This window comes from Lichenostomus cassidix, chromosome 1Ab, assembly GCF_008360975.1.
Source record: "Lichenostomus cassidix isolate B80296 chromosome 1Ab, HeHo_3.0, whole genome shotgun sequence".
NCBI classification, from domain to species: domain Eukaryota; kingdom Metazoa; phylum Chordata; class Aves; order Passeriformes; family Meliphagidae; genus Lichenostomus; species Lichenostomus cassidix.
The window spans coordinates 5,311,359-5,332,483 of NC_139481.1; the positions used below are offsets into that span (position 1 = coordinate 5,311,359).

General features: G+C 46.1%; 1 protein-coding gene across 1 annotated transcript in view; it reads right to left on the reverse strand.

Annotated features, from left to right (window-relative positions):
* Positions 1 to 21,089, reverse strand: part of AKR1D1 (aldo-keto reductase family 1 member D1) — a 34,100-nt gene extending 13,011 nt beyond the window's left edge. Inside the window, exons 1-3 of the mRNA XM_085049563.1 lie at positions 20,809 to 21,089; positions 4,421 to 4,588; positions 372 to 488 (exon numbers count right to left, since the gene is read on the reverse strand). Of these exons, the coding sequence (XP_084905689.1) occupies positions 372 to 488; positions 4,421 to 4,588; positions 20,809 to 20,901 (378 nt within the window). The 5' untranslated portion in view covers positions 20,902 to 21,089. The remainder of the gene's footprint in view (positions 1 to 371; positions 489 to 4,420; positions 4,589 to 20,808) is intronic.
* Positions 21,090 to 21,125: the final 36 nt, after the last annotated feature.

Consider the following 21,125-nt stretch of genomic DNA (forward strand, 5'->3'; position numbering starts at 1 on the left):
GACTTGTTTTCCCTTTCCCTCTCCCCCTCCAAACTTTGCTCCTGGCCTGTTACTGCTCTGTATGACCTCTTTCCTCCAGTGACTCCCTCCTCATGGCTCAGAGAGGCTCAGTGGTAATTCTTCAGAGCAAGGACTGCTCAACCCCAGCTGGGAGAGCTGTCCTTCCAGCAGAAAGACCCCAACCTGTCCTGGCCTATAAACCTCTCTTTGGGTGGGTAGCAAACAGAAATACATCTATGCAGTATAGATCAAATGTTATCAGCCCAAAATGCTGTTGTCAGCATAGGCTGGAGGCTGCAAGGAATATGCTAGATGGAGACCTTGGCTCAAGGCAAGTTCATGCACTTTTCCCAAGCAGTTTTTCTTTTTACCTTGAAAGCCATCGGCAGCTCAATAATGTAGAGGTCAACATAGTCCAGCTGCAGGATCTTCAGGGTTTTCTCCAGCGTGGGACGCACCAGCTCTGGGGGGTGGCAGGTATTCCACAGCTGTGGAAGCAAGCACAGGCTTTTTTCTGAGTGCCAGGAGGAGCAGTGAGGCAGCTGGAGCCCCCCAACACCCACTCCCTCCCTTTTGTCCTCCTGGCAGAGCCATCATGCAAAGATATCATGGTCTGCATCACTGCAGGGCAGAGCTGAGGGGCCTCACCTTGCCTTCTGCAGAAGTTAAAACAGGAGTTCTTGCCCAGGACTGATGAAGTGTTGACCTGGTAAAGCTGTTACATAGATATTTTTTTTTTATTACAACACAGGTTCTTCTGGGCTGAGTATATTGCAAACTCTTGCTCAACGAACTTAGGCAGATTCCTTTTGTTTTCCAAGCATATGCTTTCACTGAAAGACGTTGTTCCCACAAGGAATCTGTGGTCAGTTTTGTGCTTGAAGGCAGGAGCTCGGATCATGTGAGTTAGCTGTTGAGCAGCCAAGCACCCAGCACAGAGAGAATCTTTTGGTTTTCTCCTGTGGTCGTGGAGCCTGACTGCCTGCCTGACCTTGGGGAATTTTTTATTTATTCCCCAGTCCTCAGGGGAAGATCTGATTGTGTTTAGTCACTGTAATGGAGATGTGAGGAGTTAAAACCTGGTCTTCTCCACCTCTTTGATCCCAACTGCTTCTCTCAGGGTTAAACCCCGAGGTTGCTGTGGAATGTGCTTGGTTGGTGAGCATTCAGTGCTATCTCCAACTGAACTCTGCTGATGCAAATCTCTCGCAAGAACAAAACCCATAGCGTGGTAATTAGTAACCAAGAGCTCTTTGTACACTGATTGAGTTTTGTCGATTTTAACTGCAGCAGAATTAGCACACAATGGAAGGTTTAAAGTGGCATTTGAATGCACACAATAAGTTGGGCTATTTTCTTTTCTCTTCTTTTCTAACCTGTGGAGTCATGTTGAGTTTTTCATCACTGTTGGCTTAGGTGTACTACAGTAAAGGCAACAAGGTGCTGTTCTCAAGAGTTTTCGGTTGTTCCACTGGATTTAATGAAAACTTTTGATCTATGTATTTTAAAGCATTTTGCATGTGAAATGAGCTTAACCTGTATTTAAATGATGAAATGGCTTTGTAGAACATTCATGTTCTGTTTGTTTCATTATTGTGTTTTAGAAACTTGGTAACCTGAGATATATTTATTAGAAGTAGTTTTACTGAGTGCCCTTTCTAGCCCTGTTCTATTGAGCTCAGCATTTCCCAGTGAATATAGTTCCCTTTAAAAAAAATGCAGATGTTCTAAAGACACAGCCTTTAAAAACAGCAAACATTTGTACTATGTCAATACATCGATGCCATGGAAACTCGAGAGTTTCATAACTGTTCTCATGGTTTGTACAAGTTATTGTATTATCTACCTAAGTAGAACCCATGTAGATGTTTGAGCAGTCAAAGCAGCCAGCTGGCTTTGGCATTTTAGGACACCACATTTCCTGGAAATGTTACTTCTAGTTTAATGAAAGAAATATCCTGGGATGAAAGAGGAGACCAAAAAGGTCTTGCTGTATAAGCCAAGCGAGATGTTGGCAGTTGATATAAAACCTCTAAAATTTCTGGATGCTGAGCTGCTCTGCCTGATCAGGCAGCCAGCAGCGAGAGCCAAGAGCAAGTGCTGATGATTTCAACTGGCAGATGCAGCGCGATCACACCAGGTCACTGTTCCAGCAACACTGCCACTCAGCAGGGCTGCTCTCATTCCTCCTGCTGATGGATCAGCCTTCCATCTGCAGCATCTTTGCTTAAGGAAAGATCTGCTTCAGGGGCTTGAGGCTGAAGGGTCTTGGGAATTTCTGGTATTTCTGATATTGGTAGCGCAGAAAACGTAGCTAACTTCTGTAGTGCCTACTGCCCCCAAGGATGGTCTGCTATATCTGCCTAGAAGATGCAATAGTTCATATCAATCAGTTATTAATCAATGCCTGAGGTATCTACCAGTGATTGAGATTTGCCTGTAGTTTGCAAAATACCTAAGTTTGTGAGGTACATTAAACTAAAGATGCATAAGGCAAGGGAGATCCATTCCCACTCCTCCTGGGAAGCTCAGAGCTGCTGTGAAAGTTTTGAGTGAAACCTGTGAATATCCTAGATTGTGATGGATTGGATTAGTTGCAGAGTATTTTCCACTTCTGCCTTTAAGCTATTTTAAAGACTGCAGAAATGGACTATCACCCTGAGCAGCTGAAGTTTTGTCAAGCACAAACAGGAGAGAGAAATCCATGTGTGTGCCATCTCACAGACACAGCAGGCACTGGCTGTTGTGAAACTGTGTGTTTGCAGCCCTGTGGCTGCAGGATCTGCAGTTTTGCTTGCAGGATCTGCAGTTTTGCTTGCAGGATCTGCAGTTTTGCTTGCAGGATCTGCAGTTTTGCAGATGATGCAACGTTTAAGTGGTGATTATCAACTGGGAAAATCACCTGGTGATCATATTAGACAACAGAATGCAGAAGGGCTTAATAAATAAGTTTGGAAATTTTACACGGAGAGATGCTTCCACAGAGCCTAAAGGTTGATATGGGAAAATAAACTGCAGGGTAAGTAGTTGGAAAAGTTAAAATACTCAATTGTTAGGACATCTGGTTCTAACCTTTTGGCACAACTTGGTGGTTTTAATTTGAAATATTACTGATAATTTGCTGTAATGAAGCTATTAAACTGTTGAAACCAAATATTTTCACTGATCCAAAGTGACATATTTGGCATATGAGAAACTGAGAAACTCCCCTGATAAAGGCAGAAAATTTGAGAACGTGAGACTTTTCTCCGAATGGCAAGGTTGTTATCAGTAGAACCAAGCAGGAAACTTGGAAAAGAGTTGCATATTTTACAGATTGGAAATTGCTATACTTGGAAATTGGTGTACAGCTGTTGAAAATCCACTTCGTCTGCAGACTATCCAATCTGAAGCTTAGTTTTCCCAGATCATAGAACTTAACTAAATAGCTCACAGTAAGCCAGGCTGTCTATCCCCTGGGATCTTTCACTCTAGGAACAGTGGTGTTTATTTGCAAGGCTGTTGAGTAATTGTGGATTACGTCTTATTTGGGAAAGGAGAAAGGGAAAATATTAGGCTGATATGTTCAAAGAAGCACTGCAGGAAGGACAATTTGAGGCCATAAACTCCCTCAGACACTGGGCAGGCATCATCAGTCTTTATTCTGTGATGTGCAGTGAGCTCTCTTATACCTGGGATAACTAATTAGAGTTGTCACAGCATTTGTCAGACACTTCACTGGACAAGGGATTTCATTCTTTTAGGAGAGAGTCAACTCACAGAGTGAAGAATTGAAAATATCAAGTAGCTCATGCATTACTCCAGCCTCACTGCTCCAGAGCAGAAGCGTAATGACATCTTCTCCCCAAGTAAGTTGATTCATCATGCTAGAACTTTTTAATGACAGGTGATACAGTAACTAAGGGTGTAGCTGGATGAGTAATTTTCTGGCAATCACAGCAATGTGAGCACTTGTTGTTCTCCCATACACAGACACTGGCATGCACGTGCTTGCTGCCACCCCTTCCGTTGTGCAACCTCATGGCAAACCTGTGCAGGGAATTGCTCCAACAGCAAATAACTCATTTGCAGGATCATTGTCCAGGTCGGGCTCCTGTGTGACAGCACAATGTGTGGCACAGTGGCAGGTTAGGCAGCACTTTAGGCTGAGTGTAGCCGTGTAGGTCTGAACTTGCAGGTGCCTACAGTACTAAGCAGAATGGATGTTGCATGCTTCCCACTGCTGTCAGGATTTAAACAGAGATCAGCAGTGATTCCTGCACCTCACAGCAAATCTAGAGCTGCAGCATTATGGTAATGCTAGAAAAGAAAAATAAAGGATGGAAGGAAGTGTCCCAGATGTTGACCACCGGCATTCTTGAGAAAAACCATTCATGGGAATCCTGGATTTAGTGTAAATAACCTGAGAGCAGGTTCTCACCTTGCCACAGTAGAATATGTCTTCTCTCTTGATCTTGCCCTCAGCAATCTTCTCGCGGATGGCTTGTCCCACCTCGTGCTCGTTGAAGTAGACAAAGGCGCCGTCAATGTGGCGATAGCCAGCGTCGATGGCGATCTTCACCGCCTCCAGGCAGGACCCCTTGGGAGTCTGGGGGGAGAAGGAGAAGAATGAACACACTTCCAGCCTGCTGCTTACCTCCCCTTCAGTGCTAGAGTCCCTGAGATAGGCACGAGATTTGTGCTGGGATTATTCCTGTGTGAGCATCTGTAAGCATCCTTTACTTCCCCAGATACCTGTGTTAGAATTTCTAAATAAAAAGGGGCTTTGCACCTCCCCAAAACTCTTGAGCATGTGGAATTAGACTGGGAAAAAGTAGCACTGAGTGCATTTGATATGAAAATAATTTCAGAATGTCTTATCTGGAGAGCAAGGGCTTTCCTACAACAGCCATTTGATAAAATCCCTTTCCCAAGGGGAAGATTTCGGTTGAGCAGAGCTGGTCAACCACCTGATGATAAAGGGCTGTTTGAATACCTTGGATCTTTCAGCAGTGCAGGAATTTGGATTTGACTTCTTTGTCCTCAAATCCACTTACCATTGGTGGCGTCACAATCTGAAGGTCAGGATTATCTACTGATATTCCTGGTTCTGGACAGCTGCTTTACTGTGTGGTTAAGAACCAGTAGTTGCTTTAGTATATATTTATGTACATTTTACTGCTTCAGTTTAGAATGAGCCCAAGAAACCTCCTAATAAGTGGCATTTTTGTACTGCAGTACGTTTGCTCGTCATTGCCAAAACTCAGAGTAAGCTTGTTTTTTCAGAACAGTCATATTTTCCATATTTTCCATTAGCCAGTGTGGCAAGCAAAATTACATGTCAGCCAAACCAAGCAAAAAAGCATAAAACTGGTTACTGAATTTATTTGTCTGGTCACTGGAATTGGACTGAAAACATCTTATGGTTCCTACACTTTTTATAATGAGAGAGCAGCTCGAAGTGGTGGTGGCCAAGGGGTACAGCAGCACTATTTTCCCATCCTTTTCATGGGAATTGCTCTGCTGCAAGAGGGACATCTGATTCACTTCAAGGAAAACTGAAGCAGGGCAAGTCAAACTGCTCTGCTGTGCTGCTGTCTGTCAACAGCAAATGCCAAGAGCTGGATTTTGCTATCTGCAAGTGCAGGGCCAAGACCACACTGCTGCTCCTGTGGAGAAAACAGATGCCAGAAACATCTGGAAACGAGACTGTGTGAGGAGAGGATGTCAAATTTGTTGGTTTTGCAGATGCCAAGAGAAGACAAGAAGCAGGACTGGCAGTAAGTGTTGTTGAGAAGGACCATTTTCCACCACAGCAATAGCTCTCCCTCCTCTGTTCTCTTACAGCTGCCACTGGCTTGGCTGTCCATGAGTTTTTCATGACACAAATAGCTGCTCTTCCACTTCACCTGGTAAACTAGAAGGTGTGAAACTCATAGCTGCCATAGGATGCTTCAATGATTGAGGACATTTGTCTTCCCTTCCAGGTTCATGGAAGAAAATTCTTCTGAAGATACCTGGGGCTCAACCCCTGTCTTTAAGTCCCAGAACCCCAGGCTGGTGACAGATAATTCTGGGATAATGGGACCATATTCCAGCCTGCTTGCTCAGTGCCCCATCTTGGCTGGCTGCTGAGGGACACAAATGCACCAACTTCTCTTTGGGCTTGGGGGGAGCTTTCTGCTCCAGCACACAGTGCCTAAAGCTTGCTTAAAATGCAAAGCTGCTCACACGTGCCCTGATTTATTACAGACCTGAATGAGGGCTGAGGAGTGAAACGGCACAGTTTGGCACTCTGGAGTATTTACAGCAGCAGTGATGCAATACTGTGTGCTTAATTGAGGGAGACAACGACACACTTGTTTTGGTGCTTTGCTGCTTTTATTGAGAGAGCCTCCCAACAGCACTCAGAGCCCTTTCCTGGTTTTTTGTGAATGTCATGAAGACCACGGCAGCTCCCAGCCTTTCAGCCACACTCAATGGCTACTTCTCACTTGGGGCATGCCAGGCAGCACTGCAGAAGTGCGAGGCATGGAGCAGTGACAGCCTCCAACATGTTCTCTGCTTTGTCCCTGCCTGAACCTGCAGGAGAGGATTGGAGAGAGGCATCAGGGAGAAAGCTCTGACACGAGGATTACAATGAAGGCAAGAACCTCAGCCCTCTGAACCAGGCTGGAGCTGCAGCTGCAAAGCTCACTGGCACAGAGCAAAAGGGCTCAGCTTAAAGGCCTGGAGAGCTCAAGCCTAAGTTATCTGAAATTATCCTATTAGTTATCTGAAAGACAAGTAAATTTCCAAAAGTGCTATCAGTGTTCTTTTCTCTCTGAAATGTGGTTTTACAAACAGTGGGTCTTCTAGATTTCTTCAGCCTTTTTGACTTTTACCATTCAAGTGCATGAAAGCAGAACATTTAAAGGACAGTGATGCACTAACATAATACAGATTTTGAAAAAAAAAAAAAGTTTATTTCTTTTTTTACTTTTTCCATTTTTTGAAGAGACTGAAAATGGGATGTGAACCTGCTACAAGAATTTCCCCTCTTCACACTTTTGAGAGATTGCATGAACACAGCTCCCTATTGTTTCCTGAAGCTGTAAACTAAACCATACCAAGCAAGGAAATATTAATTATTGAGTTGTGTCTTTTCTCAGTCACCAGGGCCAGTTTGGTCAGTAAGAAAACCAGAAAGAATAGGTGAGGGAGGATGGAGTCTCACATGTAAGGGAACAGCACAGTTTCAGACTCAGAAGGAGGGTAGAATAGCAGGGAATGAGAAAGCTTGCAGTTACTGCATCTGCTTTTGGCTGAATCAGTTGACTTGTGTTAGAACTGAACTTCTGTGTATTTCTGAATTTCTCTGTATTTCTTCATTTTTTACATGGGACTTACATCTGTACAAATAATCTTGTGAAAGACTCCTCCATCTCAAGGAATAACCTTACTCTTTAGGGGCTTGGGGTGGCTGTTTTTGGATCAGGTCTTGATTACCAATGGCTGGAGATGGGTTTACATTATATAGATATGTTTTTATTGCACTAGTTCATTTCATCTGATGTGGTATATTAGTTCTGACAGATTCTGGTCTAAGGTGCTTCATATAAAAATGCAAAGCAATCTAGGGAAAAGTTTTTGGAAAATATTGCCTCTATTGAACCATCCCAGCTGAAGGTCTGAGACATCTGTGAGTCTGGAAACTTTATACCATGTGTTTATTTTCCTTCTAATGGAGAAGCTATCATTTCTGGCATTTCACATATCTAATCCTTCCAAATCCTGCAGTAATGGGCTGTGGTAAACTGTGCTGATGAGTTGCACAGGCTAGACATGTTGTGGTATTGCCACTTTTTGGAAGTGTTGCTTCAGGTGTCGTATCTTGTTCCATTGTCTCCTGACACACCACACTGGAGTGGGATGACTCACATCACCACTGCTCATCCATCTTTCCATCAGAGAAAGCACAAACCTGGATCTTCCCCCTCTGCTGCTCGGTCTGAGGTGTTTTAATCTCTTCTGTCTTTCATGGAATTAGTGACCAGAGCAGAGGTTACCAACTGAAAACCAACTTTCATTTAGGTGCAGATGGGAATTCGTGATGTGACTGTGCTGGATCAGTGTCAGCATCACTTCAATCCCAGCAGCTGGTGGAACAGCATCTCCCAGGCTGTTTGACCATGGGCTAAACCTTACACTACTCAGAACCCCAGACCTCTTCCCTCTCCTTCCTACAGGTTATACTCAGTACATTGTCTAAAATGCAGTTGCCTGTGCTGCCTACTCACTCCAGACAGGCCTTTATTCTTGTGCCATTCCTAAATGAGCAGGGCTCACTTTTAGAGCAGTACAAGTACCAGATGAGGTCTCTGTGCCATAAACCTTTGTGCTTTGTCAGTAGTAATTCAGGTCTCTTTAGCTTTGGCCTTAAGACAAATCTCTGCTTCTTTATTACTTTTTATTCAAGTGTAGATAAGACTTGTGCTTGATCCCTAGCCATAATTAATGTTTCAGCTTCTAATCTGTGTGCCTTGCAACTATGCTACTTTGATCAAGGACTTGTTTTAGAGCTGGAGTTTTATAACCACTTGTGCACTGTAAGTCAGATATTTATCTTCAGTGCTTTTGCAGACAGTCACTAATTTGTGCCAAAGAACCTTATTAAATTTATCACATGTTTTGTGATAAAAGAATAACTGCTTGGTTGACTAGAAGGACTTGCTCAATCACTAATAAATTTCTTCAATAACATCTGTGTTATTTTTAAGACCATAAAGTTTGAGGAAACAAGAGACACAATTATTCCCTCTATCAATCAATAGCTTGTAAACTGGCTGATTTACCATCATGCATGAGGGATTTAACCAGTGTCTGTTTCCTTCCAGCTCCATGGTAAATAAATCCAACAGAAGGGCTGGGGGAGCAGACTCAGATATGCACCTTCACTGAATGAAAGGAAGCAGCAATTTGGCCCCCTCTCCACAGATGGAGTAGCCAACTGGCCAGTTACCACTTTCTGTGAGTCTGAAAAAGCAATGTGCTCCATCAGTTCTGGCTGTCTGAAAGGGTCTGCTCTCTTTTTCCTCTGAGACCATGAACTCTCTTAATTTTTAATGCTTATTCCAGACACCTTCCATCACATCCCATTTTGTCAAAAACTATTCTCCCTACCATTGCAAATGCACAACTTCAGTTTTGCTCATGAGTGCATGTGACCAAGCCACAGGAGAATATTTCTGTGCAGGATTATCCATGAGGTTTTTTTTCTTCCCTATCAAGTAGAACAGTATTTTCTCAGCAGTGTTGGTGGTTGTCTGACTTAGTATACTGTTATTTGGTGCCACAATTCAGCTGCCCTCCAATTCTTTTGCTTTTTCTACAGCATCTTCTTCTGGTCAGCAATTTTCATTGGCTTTCCAGCTGATAAAGAGGGTTATCTCCAAAGATAAAGGCAACAGGACTCATTAGCTGTAGATTATAATCTTGCAAAACCATGTGAAATGCTACCATAGTCACTGTTTTTACGTCTTAACATCACTATCGTCATTTATTCTTTATTAGTGCATACAGGAAAGGAAAACAGTGACTCAGGCTCCCAGATTCTGCTCTTCCCTGTTTTACAGGAGCAGCTTTACAGAGCTGCACCAGGGTCAGCAGCACATGAGAGCAGAGGAAGCAGCCCTTTGCCTTAGTCCTGAGCTTCTCACCTTTTCAGTGCAATGCTTTCCAGTCTCTCAGCTAGGAATAATCACCCTGGGAGGAAAAGCTTGAGGCGTTAGGAAACACAGGGCCATCTTCTGGAAAAATCTGGGTTTAGCTGCAGCAGAATTACACAAGACATCCCAGCCATGGGCCAAGTGCTCCAGTCCAAACCTATAATTTAGGATGTGGAGCCGCTGTTTAGGAATCTTAGTCAGCTAAATACAGGAAGGAGAAAGTAGGTACATTCCTGGGCTCTGAGCCTCCTTCACCAGAGCTCGGCACTCACACACAGATTCTTATGCAAGTTTCTAGAAGCCCAACTGCTTATTTCCATTTGCCTGTTTTCTGGACAAACTGGCAAAAAGGATTGGCTTAAGATGTTAGGAGCAGAGCATAGAAAGCATGTGTACTGAAGGCGCTGCAGTAAAGCGCAGGTTGAGTTTACAAAGCCAGAGGATATGAGCCACAGAAGGGTACATTCTTAGAATTGTTTAATCTTGTAAAAGAGAAGCTGTACTGTACACCTCTTTCTTGGAAAATGCAACCGCCAGCACATCCCTCTCTCTCGTACACAGGAAAATCTGGCTTTCATCCCCCGGAAGCATTGGCAGCCACCATCCAGGAAGCAAAACCCAGCAAAGGGCTCTCTGCAAAAGCAGGTAGGGCTGGGAATGGAGGCAGAGAACGCAGCTGAGAGCAACAGGCTGCTCTGCAGGCCCAGAACTTTGCTTTATGTCATGCAGGGTGTTGGCTTAGAGGGTGGAGAACACCAGATCTGTAGGGAAGATGGGAGAATGGTGGCATTTGTGGCTTTGTGTCACACCATGAACTGGGGTGGAAAAGGGGTGCCTTTCTCCAACTTGGTGCTCTATCAGTGCCCTTAAGCGTGGGGTTTGGCCATACAGCAGAAATTAGATTGCATAACTGCAGATTTAGCATTTCTAGAATTCTTGGGACGTTGTTATTCTAGGATTTAGCCAAAGCTGTCTTCAGGAAAGCCTTATTATTGTAGCTGGCAGAGGGTGCTGGAGTTATTTTTAACACTTGATTGCAGAATCCTCAGTTTTAGGAACTGCAACTGCAACCAGATTGCAGAATCCTCAGTTTTAGGAACTGCAACTTTTCACTGGAAGCAAAGTCAATTAATGCAAGGCAAAGCTAAAGAGCTGCCCTACCTTTCTGCTGGCAGATAAAGGGTATTAAAGCAAACCAAGCCTATGATGTGCACACCTGCGTCCCACAGTGCTAGTGGGGTGGTCTGGGAAAGTTTCCTGAAGAGCTGGAGGACACAATACCCCTCTGGCTGGCCCTGGAAAGCATGGATCCATCTGGGAGGGTGGGTGCTATCAAAATGCCCTTCAGACAAGAAATGCGATCCCAGGGATGCGTGAGGTGCAAGAGGAAGGCAAAGCACCAGCTTGTGCAATAAAAGAGGAGAAAAGGCTGCCAGTAGCTCTTGTGCTTCGTTCCCTAGAGTTAAAGGGGAGAGGTTTCTGGCGCCAGTTCGAAGACGTGTTTGCAAAGGCAAATGTAAAACTTGGGGAATTCCACCACCTAGTTAGCTGAACCAACAAAAGTTGGCTTTGAAGCCTAGAGAGGCATTTTCTGCACAGTGCTTTCAAGTTTTGACAAATCTGGCCTCCTAGGTCAACCGAAGAGACAATCCAGATGTTAGCTTCCCACACGAGCTGCAAGAACATGCATACACTGTTTTTTGGAGAACTGCGGGGAATCAGGGACACATGGGAGTGCACAGCCATATTTAACGTATGGAGGCGGTCAGGGACATTTTAAAAATGGAGCTTTGCCTGGAAAATTGGGCTCTGAATGTTCTCGCCAAAAAGCGTATCTTTCAGTTGTGGTAATCCCGATTACTCACTCGTAGGGGTTCAGTTTTTCCCCTCGTCAACAATGCCAGTGATTCCCTGTCTCATCTTCTATAAAACAATCTTCTTAACTTTTCAGATAGGATGGCTTTCCCTGTGGCTCTTGAGCTGGCTTAAAAACCACCCAGGGTATTTAGAAAGCCAGAGGAAAAGAGAAGAATAAAAGTAGTAATATTTTGGTGTCAATGTTTGGCTTAGTATTGCACTGGTAACAGCTAACTTTGTAATTTCTGGAAGAGGAGTATGTTGAAACAGCTAGTGCTTGTCACTGCAGCACACAGCTAGGGAATGGAAAAGGTCTGCTCTCTGTTTGGTTACTTTTCAAATAAGAATCCTTGTGACTGGTTTTGAGTAGCACTACTGTCCTGAAAGCTTATCTGGATTTAACCCTCTATTAGTTTTGGATCTGGACTGATTAAGCACAATCCCACCCTGTGTCACAGACAGACAGTTTGGTGGGTCACGTTGGCACCTGATATCCACCACCCAAAAGCTGTCCCATGTCCCAGAGCTGTCACCTCCTCAAGCCCCCTTGCTCCAGGAGCGTTTTCCCCTGGCGCTCCTGCCGTGTCCAAGCCTGCACGCGTCGGTGCCACGATCAGGAGCCAAGTGAGGCTGTGCCAGGCTGGCTGCAGGAGCCAAACCCCTCTGCTTGGATTAGACAGGCATCACTGCACAGGGCCAGCCAATTATCTGGCTGTCAACGGATTCGTTAGTGCAAGTCCTCGGCTTGGCGGGGGCAAACGTCTCTTGCTGCTGGAGCAGTCTGAGATGTCAGCATAGGTTAGAGGTGCTATTGTTTTAAGAAAAAGGGTTTGTGTTTAAGGCACGCTTGGAAGGGGAGGGGAAGAACTCTTCTGAGCACAATTTGCTTCCTCAGAGCAAAGAAAAAATCCACCATTTTCCAATTATGTGTCCATTTTGCTCAGAAGTCCTCCCTTGGTTAATGAACTTTGTAGCTAGAAAGTTAGTCTTTCATCCATGCTCATCTACAAGGCTGGGCCCATCCTCATTAGGAATTTTACGTGTTGACCACTTCAATAAATGCAGCTTTTAATCTGCTGCACATGATTAGAGACTAATTGTGTTCACAACGGGGAACAGAAGCCATTAGCACAAAGTAGAGATTAGTAATACTATCATTTGGTTTTCTATTAAGCTTCAGGTTTCATGGAAATGAAGAAGCACAGAGATTTCATCAGAGAAGGTACATGGAGGTAAAACAGCATTTTGCAAATTCGACAGTGTCTTAGAACCATGGTTTTGTGCAAATCAAAGTATTAAGAACAAAGCTTGTGTCTCCAAGAAAGTTGCATGCAATAATTTTTCCTCCAGATTGACAGAGAGTGGTAAGTCATTTTATCAAACCCAACTTTAAAATCCAGCATTAATGGTTTAAGTACAGCTCTCACACAAAACTAGGAGTTCCTGAGTCTACTGCATTTCAGAAAAAAAGCATCTACCTTTTCTAATTACCTGATTTTTCTAATTACTCAAGTTAGTTTTCCTTTCCTAATGAGATAAAGATGCAATCTTGCATTTATGCAAGCCAAAAATGTTCCATTGTATAGCACAGGATTACAGGGAGCTAGCAGGAACTGAGGCATCAAGAGGTGGTTGCAGGCAGGGGAGGAAAGGTCAAGGCTAAACATGAAGAAGGCAGTGTTGAAGACAAAGAAGTGGAGAAAGAATGCTCCAGTGGCAGAACAGAAGAGTTGTGTGGTTGAGGAAAAAAGGAGAATGCCAGATAAATCAGCTCTGCTTTTCAGAGGTGGTAAATATGCCACTTAAGGATATAAAAAAGGGAATTTTAAAATGTGTCATGCAACAATAAGTTTTTAGCAAAAGTAAATGATGAAATCAGAACTTGTACCCAGACCCTCTTGATTTAGTTTAACCTTCTACTGTGCACCCTCATCTCTTGGTCACAAGGAGTTTGATGGGTGAAAGTGCTCTTTCATGTGCAAAACCACTTATTCCCTGGCATTTTTGCCATCTCTGCAGCAAACAGCAGGGATGAATTAAGGCACTACTAGAGCCCAATCACTGCAGTTCCTTGAATCCTCACACAAACTCCTGCCCAAGAGCCAAGCTGCCTGTTAAAAGCTGATGCCCACCGCTGCACTCCTCAAGGCATCTGGGCACCAAACGCCAAGAAATCCTGCCTTTATCTGCTCCTGGCACCTGGGTCTTGCCTGGAACCGGCTTAGCTGAGGAATAAGGAATAAAATCTGAGCGATTAATCAATGAGGGCATCACTCAACACCAGGATAGCAGCCACTGAAGGACAGGCATGCCATCTGCAGTCTGTGCAAGCAGAATCTCCTCGGCATGGCTGAGCCCTTCAAGCACCAGTCTGACTGAGTCACGACTCCGCGAGCAATCTGGCTGCAGATATTTGGTTTCAGGATAAATGTTGTCCAGCGTGAAGGGCAGGCTGAGAGTTTACTAACAGGCAGGCAAAGAGCTCTCCAGGACACGCAGCAGAGCAGCACAGTTGTATTTCTGTCTGCAGTCATGTATGTCCTTCCCTTCACCCCTGACTCAAGGGTACAGATCTCCACTCGGACGTATGGCTTTAGGATATCCTCAGAGACTGAGGGAACATGAGGCTACCCTCTGAAACATCTCAGAAATCCCAGCCCTCAGACACCACATGTTGCTGCGTGTCGGGCAGTGCTGATCCCAAGCTCTCCCTGAAGACAAGGAGAACTAGTGCTGCATGAGGTAATACTGCTGCTTAAAAAGCAGACGGCTTGAGAAAGACAGTGGTGGTTACCAAAAGGGACTGTAAAGGGGCAAAATGTCCTGATACAGCCCAATAACTTTAAAAAAAAAAAAGTTTTGTTTTGGGAACTTTATTAATTTCTTGAGTTCAGGGCATAAATGAGAGGCTTTGTAACGAAATAGCCCAGCTGACTCCCCCAGTTCTGTTCAAATCAGGTTCCCAATATTTTACCTCTGAAAAAAATATTTCCCTGGCCTATATCTGGGGTCATAACATATAGGTTCGTAAAGATCATTTCCTTAAAGAGCCAACTTCACTCTCAATTCTTGCTGAGTTCAAACACATATTCATGTGTAATCATTTACATTAAAAGGACCGAGGTATTTTCTTTACATATTTATTTTAATAGCATATCATGGGAAATAAGATAAGGCTGTAAGAACACTTGGATGTTAGAACAATTCCTGGTCTTGTCACTGCATCTCTCACCTCTTTCAAGAAAAAATCCAGAAACCAAGTTTACCTCAGGAGAAAGACTGTTGTCTGAGTCAGAGGAGGTGGAATTTCTAGGTAAGAGATCGAGAAGTGGAAGCCTTTCAGCTCAACACTGTCTGCAGAGATGTCAGGTGTCACTTCTCCCTGAAACTCTCAATCCATGACTCATTTTGTAGCTTTGGGTCAGGCCAGGTGACTCTCTTTACAAGTCACCTGAAATCACTCCTGTCTCCAGCCTGTTGTGTTTCAGATGCCAGTGGTGGCCAGGAGGAGAACAGGGGGAATTAAGCTGTAATTCCTCCCTTACTGAAGGCACAAAGAAATGGAGAAAGACTGCTCCAGTGGCAGAGCAGAAAAGTTGTATGGTTGAGGAAAAAAAGAGAACACAAGATAAATCAGCTCAGCTTTTCAGAGGCAATAAATATGCCACTTAAGCATATAAAAAAGGGAATTTTAAAATGCATCATGCTACGATCAGAGATCCAGATCCCACCATGGGGACAAATCACTTCTAACCTCTTTTGACTGAACAGCAGCCTGTGGCAGCTCCACAGGCAGGCAGCCTGCAGCAGGGGTGCAGCCAGCACCGTGAAGAATGATTGGAATAGTTTGTGCATGCACATCCTTGTGCGAGGAGCTTTCTGGCATAAATGATCCTATGAGAGCATTGGAGGCTGTTAGACCTGCACAACGAAAAGTTACTCTGTTCAGCTCCTAGCTTGGGTGTAAAATGTAATTCCGGTTGCCAAAACAGTGTTTTTACTTATCCAAACCAGATTTTTTATTTTTTTTTTTTAACTTGGTCACTCAGACTGGATCTGGGAGCCCTGGATGAACTTTTCCTCTCCCTGACTCAAACCAGCAATTTCTTCTCAAACAAAACCCAGACTGTCTGGGCACTCACAAGGGTTACTTTGTGGTAGTTAAAGATTTGAGGAAATGGGTCTCTCTTCCTCCTGGCTGGATGCCATCCCAAGTTCTCCAGCATCCCAAGCTGTGGGGCTGGTGGGCAGTGAGCTTTCCCATGGGGAGGGTGCTCCTCCTGCTCCAGCCTGTGCGTGTTTCTTCTTGCCTCTCTCCAGCTATCACATACCCCACGGTCACGTTATTTCCCTGAGCTGTGTGATATGAATTTAATCCCCAGGGGCTGAGAGGAGGGCTGAATCTGGTTTCCCACCGCCCATGTGGATTCCCTTACCAGCAGGCTATTCAGGGAAAGGCAACTGCTACCTCCAAGTGCTTTAATAATTCTTTGATTCCTCAGCTTGTACTGCCAGTGCCCAAAATGAAACGCTTCGCCATTTGTTTCGCCTGAAACTATTCCACAAAACTGCTTCCAATTTATGAATGGATTTGGCTACCTCAGAACCTCATTTTTAGCTAAGTTGCAACTTGCCAGAAGCCCTCACCCAGTGCTATTCTGGAGTGCTTTGCCCAATCTTATGTTTCAGAAGCAGCGCCTGTGTGCAGTGCGGTTGCTACAACCTTCCCTCCAAGCCCTGTCCTCCCTCAGTCAAAACAGGAAGGCAGGAGAGGAGCTGTGGCCAAGGCCCCTTGACCTTCCAGAGAAACAGCCAGTATTTATGTGGAGACACTGGACTGATGATCTTAGCTGTGTTGACAGGGATGAGTTATAAAGTGAAGCGGGCATAAGTGCAGTTTTAACGAGGCATAGGATTTCCAGGATTTAGGAGTGTTTTTAGCACCTTTCCCCTCCAAGACCGCTCGTCCCCACAGCTCATCTGCTTCCAGATGGGCTCTCGATGGGCTGGGCTATGCTGGGAGCTAAGGGTCAGTGCTGGGAGGTGGTGGAGCTCAGCAGGGACTGATGTGGTTCTGCCAGAGCACAGCGCAGTGCCAGGGGCTCATCAAGGGGTCTGTGCTCCTCTACCACCCTCCCCAGTGGGGCTGCCCACTCCCTCCTCCCCTCACCATCTATTTAATACCCTGGAGAATTGGGTCAACAGCCTGGGGGCCTCAGGGAGGGAGAGCTGGGCACAGAGCATCTGCTGGAGCCTTGGCAGAGCTGCTCCTGCACTCACAGGGCTTTGCCAGAAGGATCCACTGAGCCAAACAGAGGTAGAATTTGGCCTCAAATTTTAAAGCTGTCTGGAGAGTGTTGGTAGTCCTGATTCACAGTTCCCACCCAAGCCCATGAGGAGAAGGAATATTTGGGGAAGGGAAGAGAGAACAGGGGAAAGAGTCAGTGGCTGAGATTTCCAGTTTTTCACTCGAGTGTATCCTTGCTAGGATAAACAACCTAATTATTAATGTAGGCAAGAATCTAATAAAACTCTTCCATTTCCTTCCTTTTGTGAAGGAGAATGCAAAACCAACTTCAACCCACTGAAATCTGCCTGCAAAAGAAAATTAAGCTTAATAGTTATACAATTATTGTTTTCCTTTATTTAAAAATAAATATAGAAAACCAACTGAAATTGTAAAAAAATTTTTTATGTGCTTCTCTTGATAAATAACCCAAATTTATGACTAAATTCTATTCTATGACCCAGTGAAGACTCCTTTCTTCCTGTTAGCAGATGAGCTGATAGCCAATGGAGTCATTGTACTTTCTTGCTGTGGTAGGAGAGTAAAGCAAAAAGAAACCCCCAACGTTGCACTTTTCAGTCTCAAAGAATTAGCTGAATTGCCATCCTGACCTCTATCAGTCAGAAGAAAAGCTCTCTGACATCTAGGGGGAAAGAGCATTCAATTAACATGAGTCTGATTATCAAACAGAGCTTTTCCACAGTGGTCCAGCTCTGCTCCAGCTGAGTGATGCACCACACTGAGTCAGTAAACTCATACAGGGGACTGACTTTCTGTCGATAGATGCACTTTTTGTTGAGTATTTCACAACCACAGAGGCATGACTTATCTCCGAAAGTCGTCTTTGGGAGAACAATTAAGTTATTTAAGATGAGCAAGGCAAGCTGCTGACACATCTCCGTTTTGAAGGCGCTGCTGTTCAGTTTATGCAGACAAAACCTGAAAACGTGAACGCTGGCCTCCTGCCTTTGTTTTCTTGTAACCGACTGCCGGAGAGGCAGATTTCCCTGCGCTGTGCCTAACTAGATCTGCCTGGTTTGCTTAACCAGCGAGCACATTCCTGCACTTCAGGAAGAACACTCCGGGCTCATTACGAGCTACTGGGCTACAGCACGATACTGAGAAAACAGATTTGTTTTGGACAAGTTGCTCTGACACGGAGGTGCCGGGGTGAATAACCTTTGGGAGGAAAAAAAAAACTCAAAAAACACCCACCAGCACAACAAACTAACATAAAACCAAAAACCTGCCTCCAAGAGCAAGATGAATAATCTGCCAAATGAATGGCTCTGTATTTTATATCAGAGCACAGAATAACTAGAAGTTGCAGGGATCTGAGTCATGAGCAGAAATAGAGTGCTGGGGCTGGCTTGAGCCGTCGCCACCACCAGCTGCCTGCCCCCACCGCTGGAGAACGGGTGGCTCAGATGCTTCTTAAGCAATTCAGCCACAAAAGGCTGCAGCTAAGCATTTCAAGGGGAACGTGTCAGCGCTAGTTTATAGCCTCACTGCTTAAGATAAACCTTGAAAGGGTCCCGAGTTGCCCCACAAAGCCTTTGGAGGAACAGACACCTCGCCAGGCATCCCGGTAGAAGTGGCACAAAGCAGCGCTCGGCAAAGCAGTTTGTCCCAGCTGAGCAGCACTCCTCTGCCACGGCGAGGAGGTGACAGAAGCCACCCCTCCGCCTCCCTTATCAGCGAAGCAACCGTTTTGAAACGGGCAAGTTTTAAGCCGTGACCTATTTAAACATCCTGCCCCATCAGCGACCAGCAGCGCGACTCTGCAACAAATCCCGCAGCGCGCTGCTGCCGCTGCGCTTCCCCAGCTGCTCTCTGTGACAAGTTCTCCGACTCAAATAGCACTCCTAATCCCCGTGTAAAGCTCCAGCCCGGCTCCCCCAGAGAACCACACATTGTTTCACCTGGACTTCTGCGAAAACGAGACTGTGGCAAGTGCCTTATCGCTGCTATTTTCTCTACCTCTTCCCAGCTCCTCCTCCCACCCATAACTTTCTAACGTGTTTATCATGTAGAAAGAGAAAGACAGCTCAGAAAATCAAACTCCTACAAACGCAGGGGGGAAGGAGAAAGGGTGGTTGGAGATGTGCACCCATCCCCACCGAGAGAGTTACACAGCAGCTTCAATTGCTCTGAATCGGAGTTGCCGTAGCAATGCCTGCCCTGCCTGCATCACCCTGTCCTCCCCACCTTCTGTCAGCAGAAAACAAAGGACGCACGTGTGAAAAAGCAAAAAGCCATAACCTGGGGCTGATTGGGCTGAAAACCAGCCCTACCCAGAAAGGATTCATTTAGGCTTATTGTGTTCCACGCAAAGGCTCGCTGTACACCTCGGACCGCGGGAGGGCAAAGGGAGTACCAGGAATTTGCAGGATGGGGAGGAGAAGCAGATCTGTTGCTCTGTTGGTTTTGGGACAGCTGAATTCCTGCAGAACGACTTCTTATCAGGGTAACAGCAGTGCCGAGAAGCTGCCTCCACGAGGGGAATCACATCCAGCTCTCCTCTCCGTTCTATCAGGTTATTTGCCACTCTGAGTAATCTGCTAGTAATCTGAATAATCTCTGGGCTCCCTGCCTGAGCCTTGTCTGATGCCACAGTATTGGGCCACAGCTTGTCCCGGGTGGAGGTGGGAAGTGCAGCGAGGTAGGAGCTCTTGTGCTGGCAGCTGCACTTTTCTTAACTTAAAACTACGGCAAAAATTGCAACTTGAGGGTTGGGGACACGATGTACACGTCTGGAAAAAGATGCCTCAAGTTCACTCAGAGTTATTTTGACACTGAATTATGCAACATTCTGCTTTGCTACATCAAAACTCCTGTTAGAGACCTTAATTTTGTTTCACTAACCATTATTCAAAGAATGCACCAGCTGAAAATATCTCCAGAAGGTCTAGTGATGTGGGGGACGATGCCCAGCCTCTGAAGACATGAATTCCTACCGATTCTCCCCGTGTAAACCAGAGTGGTTAACCAGTGAGATCTGCAGTCCTGGGAATGTTTTACACCCTTTCTGCATCACTCATGCATTACCTGAAGCAGTGTTTATTGAAAATTCGACACCGTTATTGACGCACCTTGGTACATTTAGTGGTTGGTAAATGGCTTTAATTAAGAGTTGTCTTTAAAAAGGTAATTTTAAATATCTAGTGATAAGTGGAGTCACACACACATATTGCATCGCAAGTGATACTATTACACAAGAAGGGTTCTGGCCACCACTCCTTTTTTCATAACTGTACAAACAAACAAGAAAGAGAAGTGATGAAAGATCAGGCAGTTTAGGAGAGCTTTAAAAGGCACTGGCTACCGAATTGCCTTTGCGCTCCCTGGAGCGCGGAGGGAAGAAGCATCAGGTGTGCTTCCCCAGCCTCCACGCGAGCAGCGCGGACACACGGGATGCCTGCCCGGCGCAAAACCGAAGGATGCAGAAGATTTGAGAGCGGTTTGGCCGCTGGCAGCCAGCTGTGAGAGCCGCAGGAATCAGGATGCAGGAATTTGGGTCTTTGTTTCAGGAACGTTCCTTGGAAAGGGTCGGGGCAAGCCGCGAGACGGTCCGAAATCCCTGCTCGGATCTACACTCGGCGCAGGGGGCAACCCAGGGGACTCCCGGCACCGTCCCGCCTGGCTCCGGGGGTGCCATCCCTTCCCGACCCCGGCACTGTCCCTACTCCAGGTCCCCTGGCCCCTGCCCTGCACCTCCGCGGGGCGATGGGCGACAGCGGCAGCTCAGCGCACCGCAAGCTGGGCGGGATTTTTTCTTATTTCTTCCCACCTTTTCCTCATCTGCGCGCCGCGCACTGTCCGCACCGCTCAGGGGAGAGCTGGGTGTTTAACTTTGCACGGGGAAAGGAGCAAAGAGAGAAGCAGCCGGGACGGGAGGGAAGGCGGGAGGGAAGCAGCGCAGCTCGGGGGTCTGCTCGGGATCGGGGGCACCTGCCCCCCCCAGCGCTCCGGACTTACTTTCTGGGGGTCGGCGTAGGTGCCCAGCCCCAGCAGCGGGATGCTGTTGCCGTCGCTCAGCGGGATGCGGTGGCTCTCGGCGGTGAGGCTCATCGTGCCGGCAGGTAGGGCAGCCCCGCAGCCGGGCTGACTCGGCGGGGGCGGGAGCCGCTTCGCACCCGAGCGCGGCCCCTGCGCGCCGGCACCCAGCGACGGCCGGACGGAGCGCACCGGCGGCGGCTCGGCGGGCACCGAGCGACGGACTGCCCGCTCCCGCCGCCGGGGAGCGCCTTTTTGGGGGGCTGAGCCACGTGTGCCCGCGGCTGCCCTGCACCGCG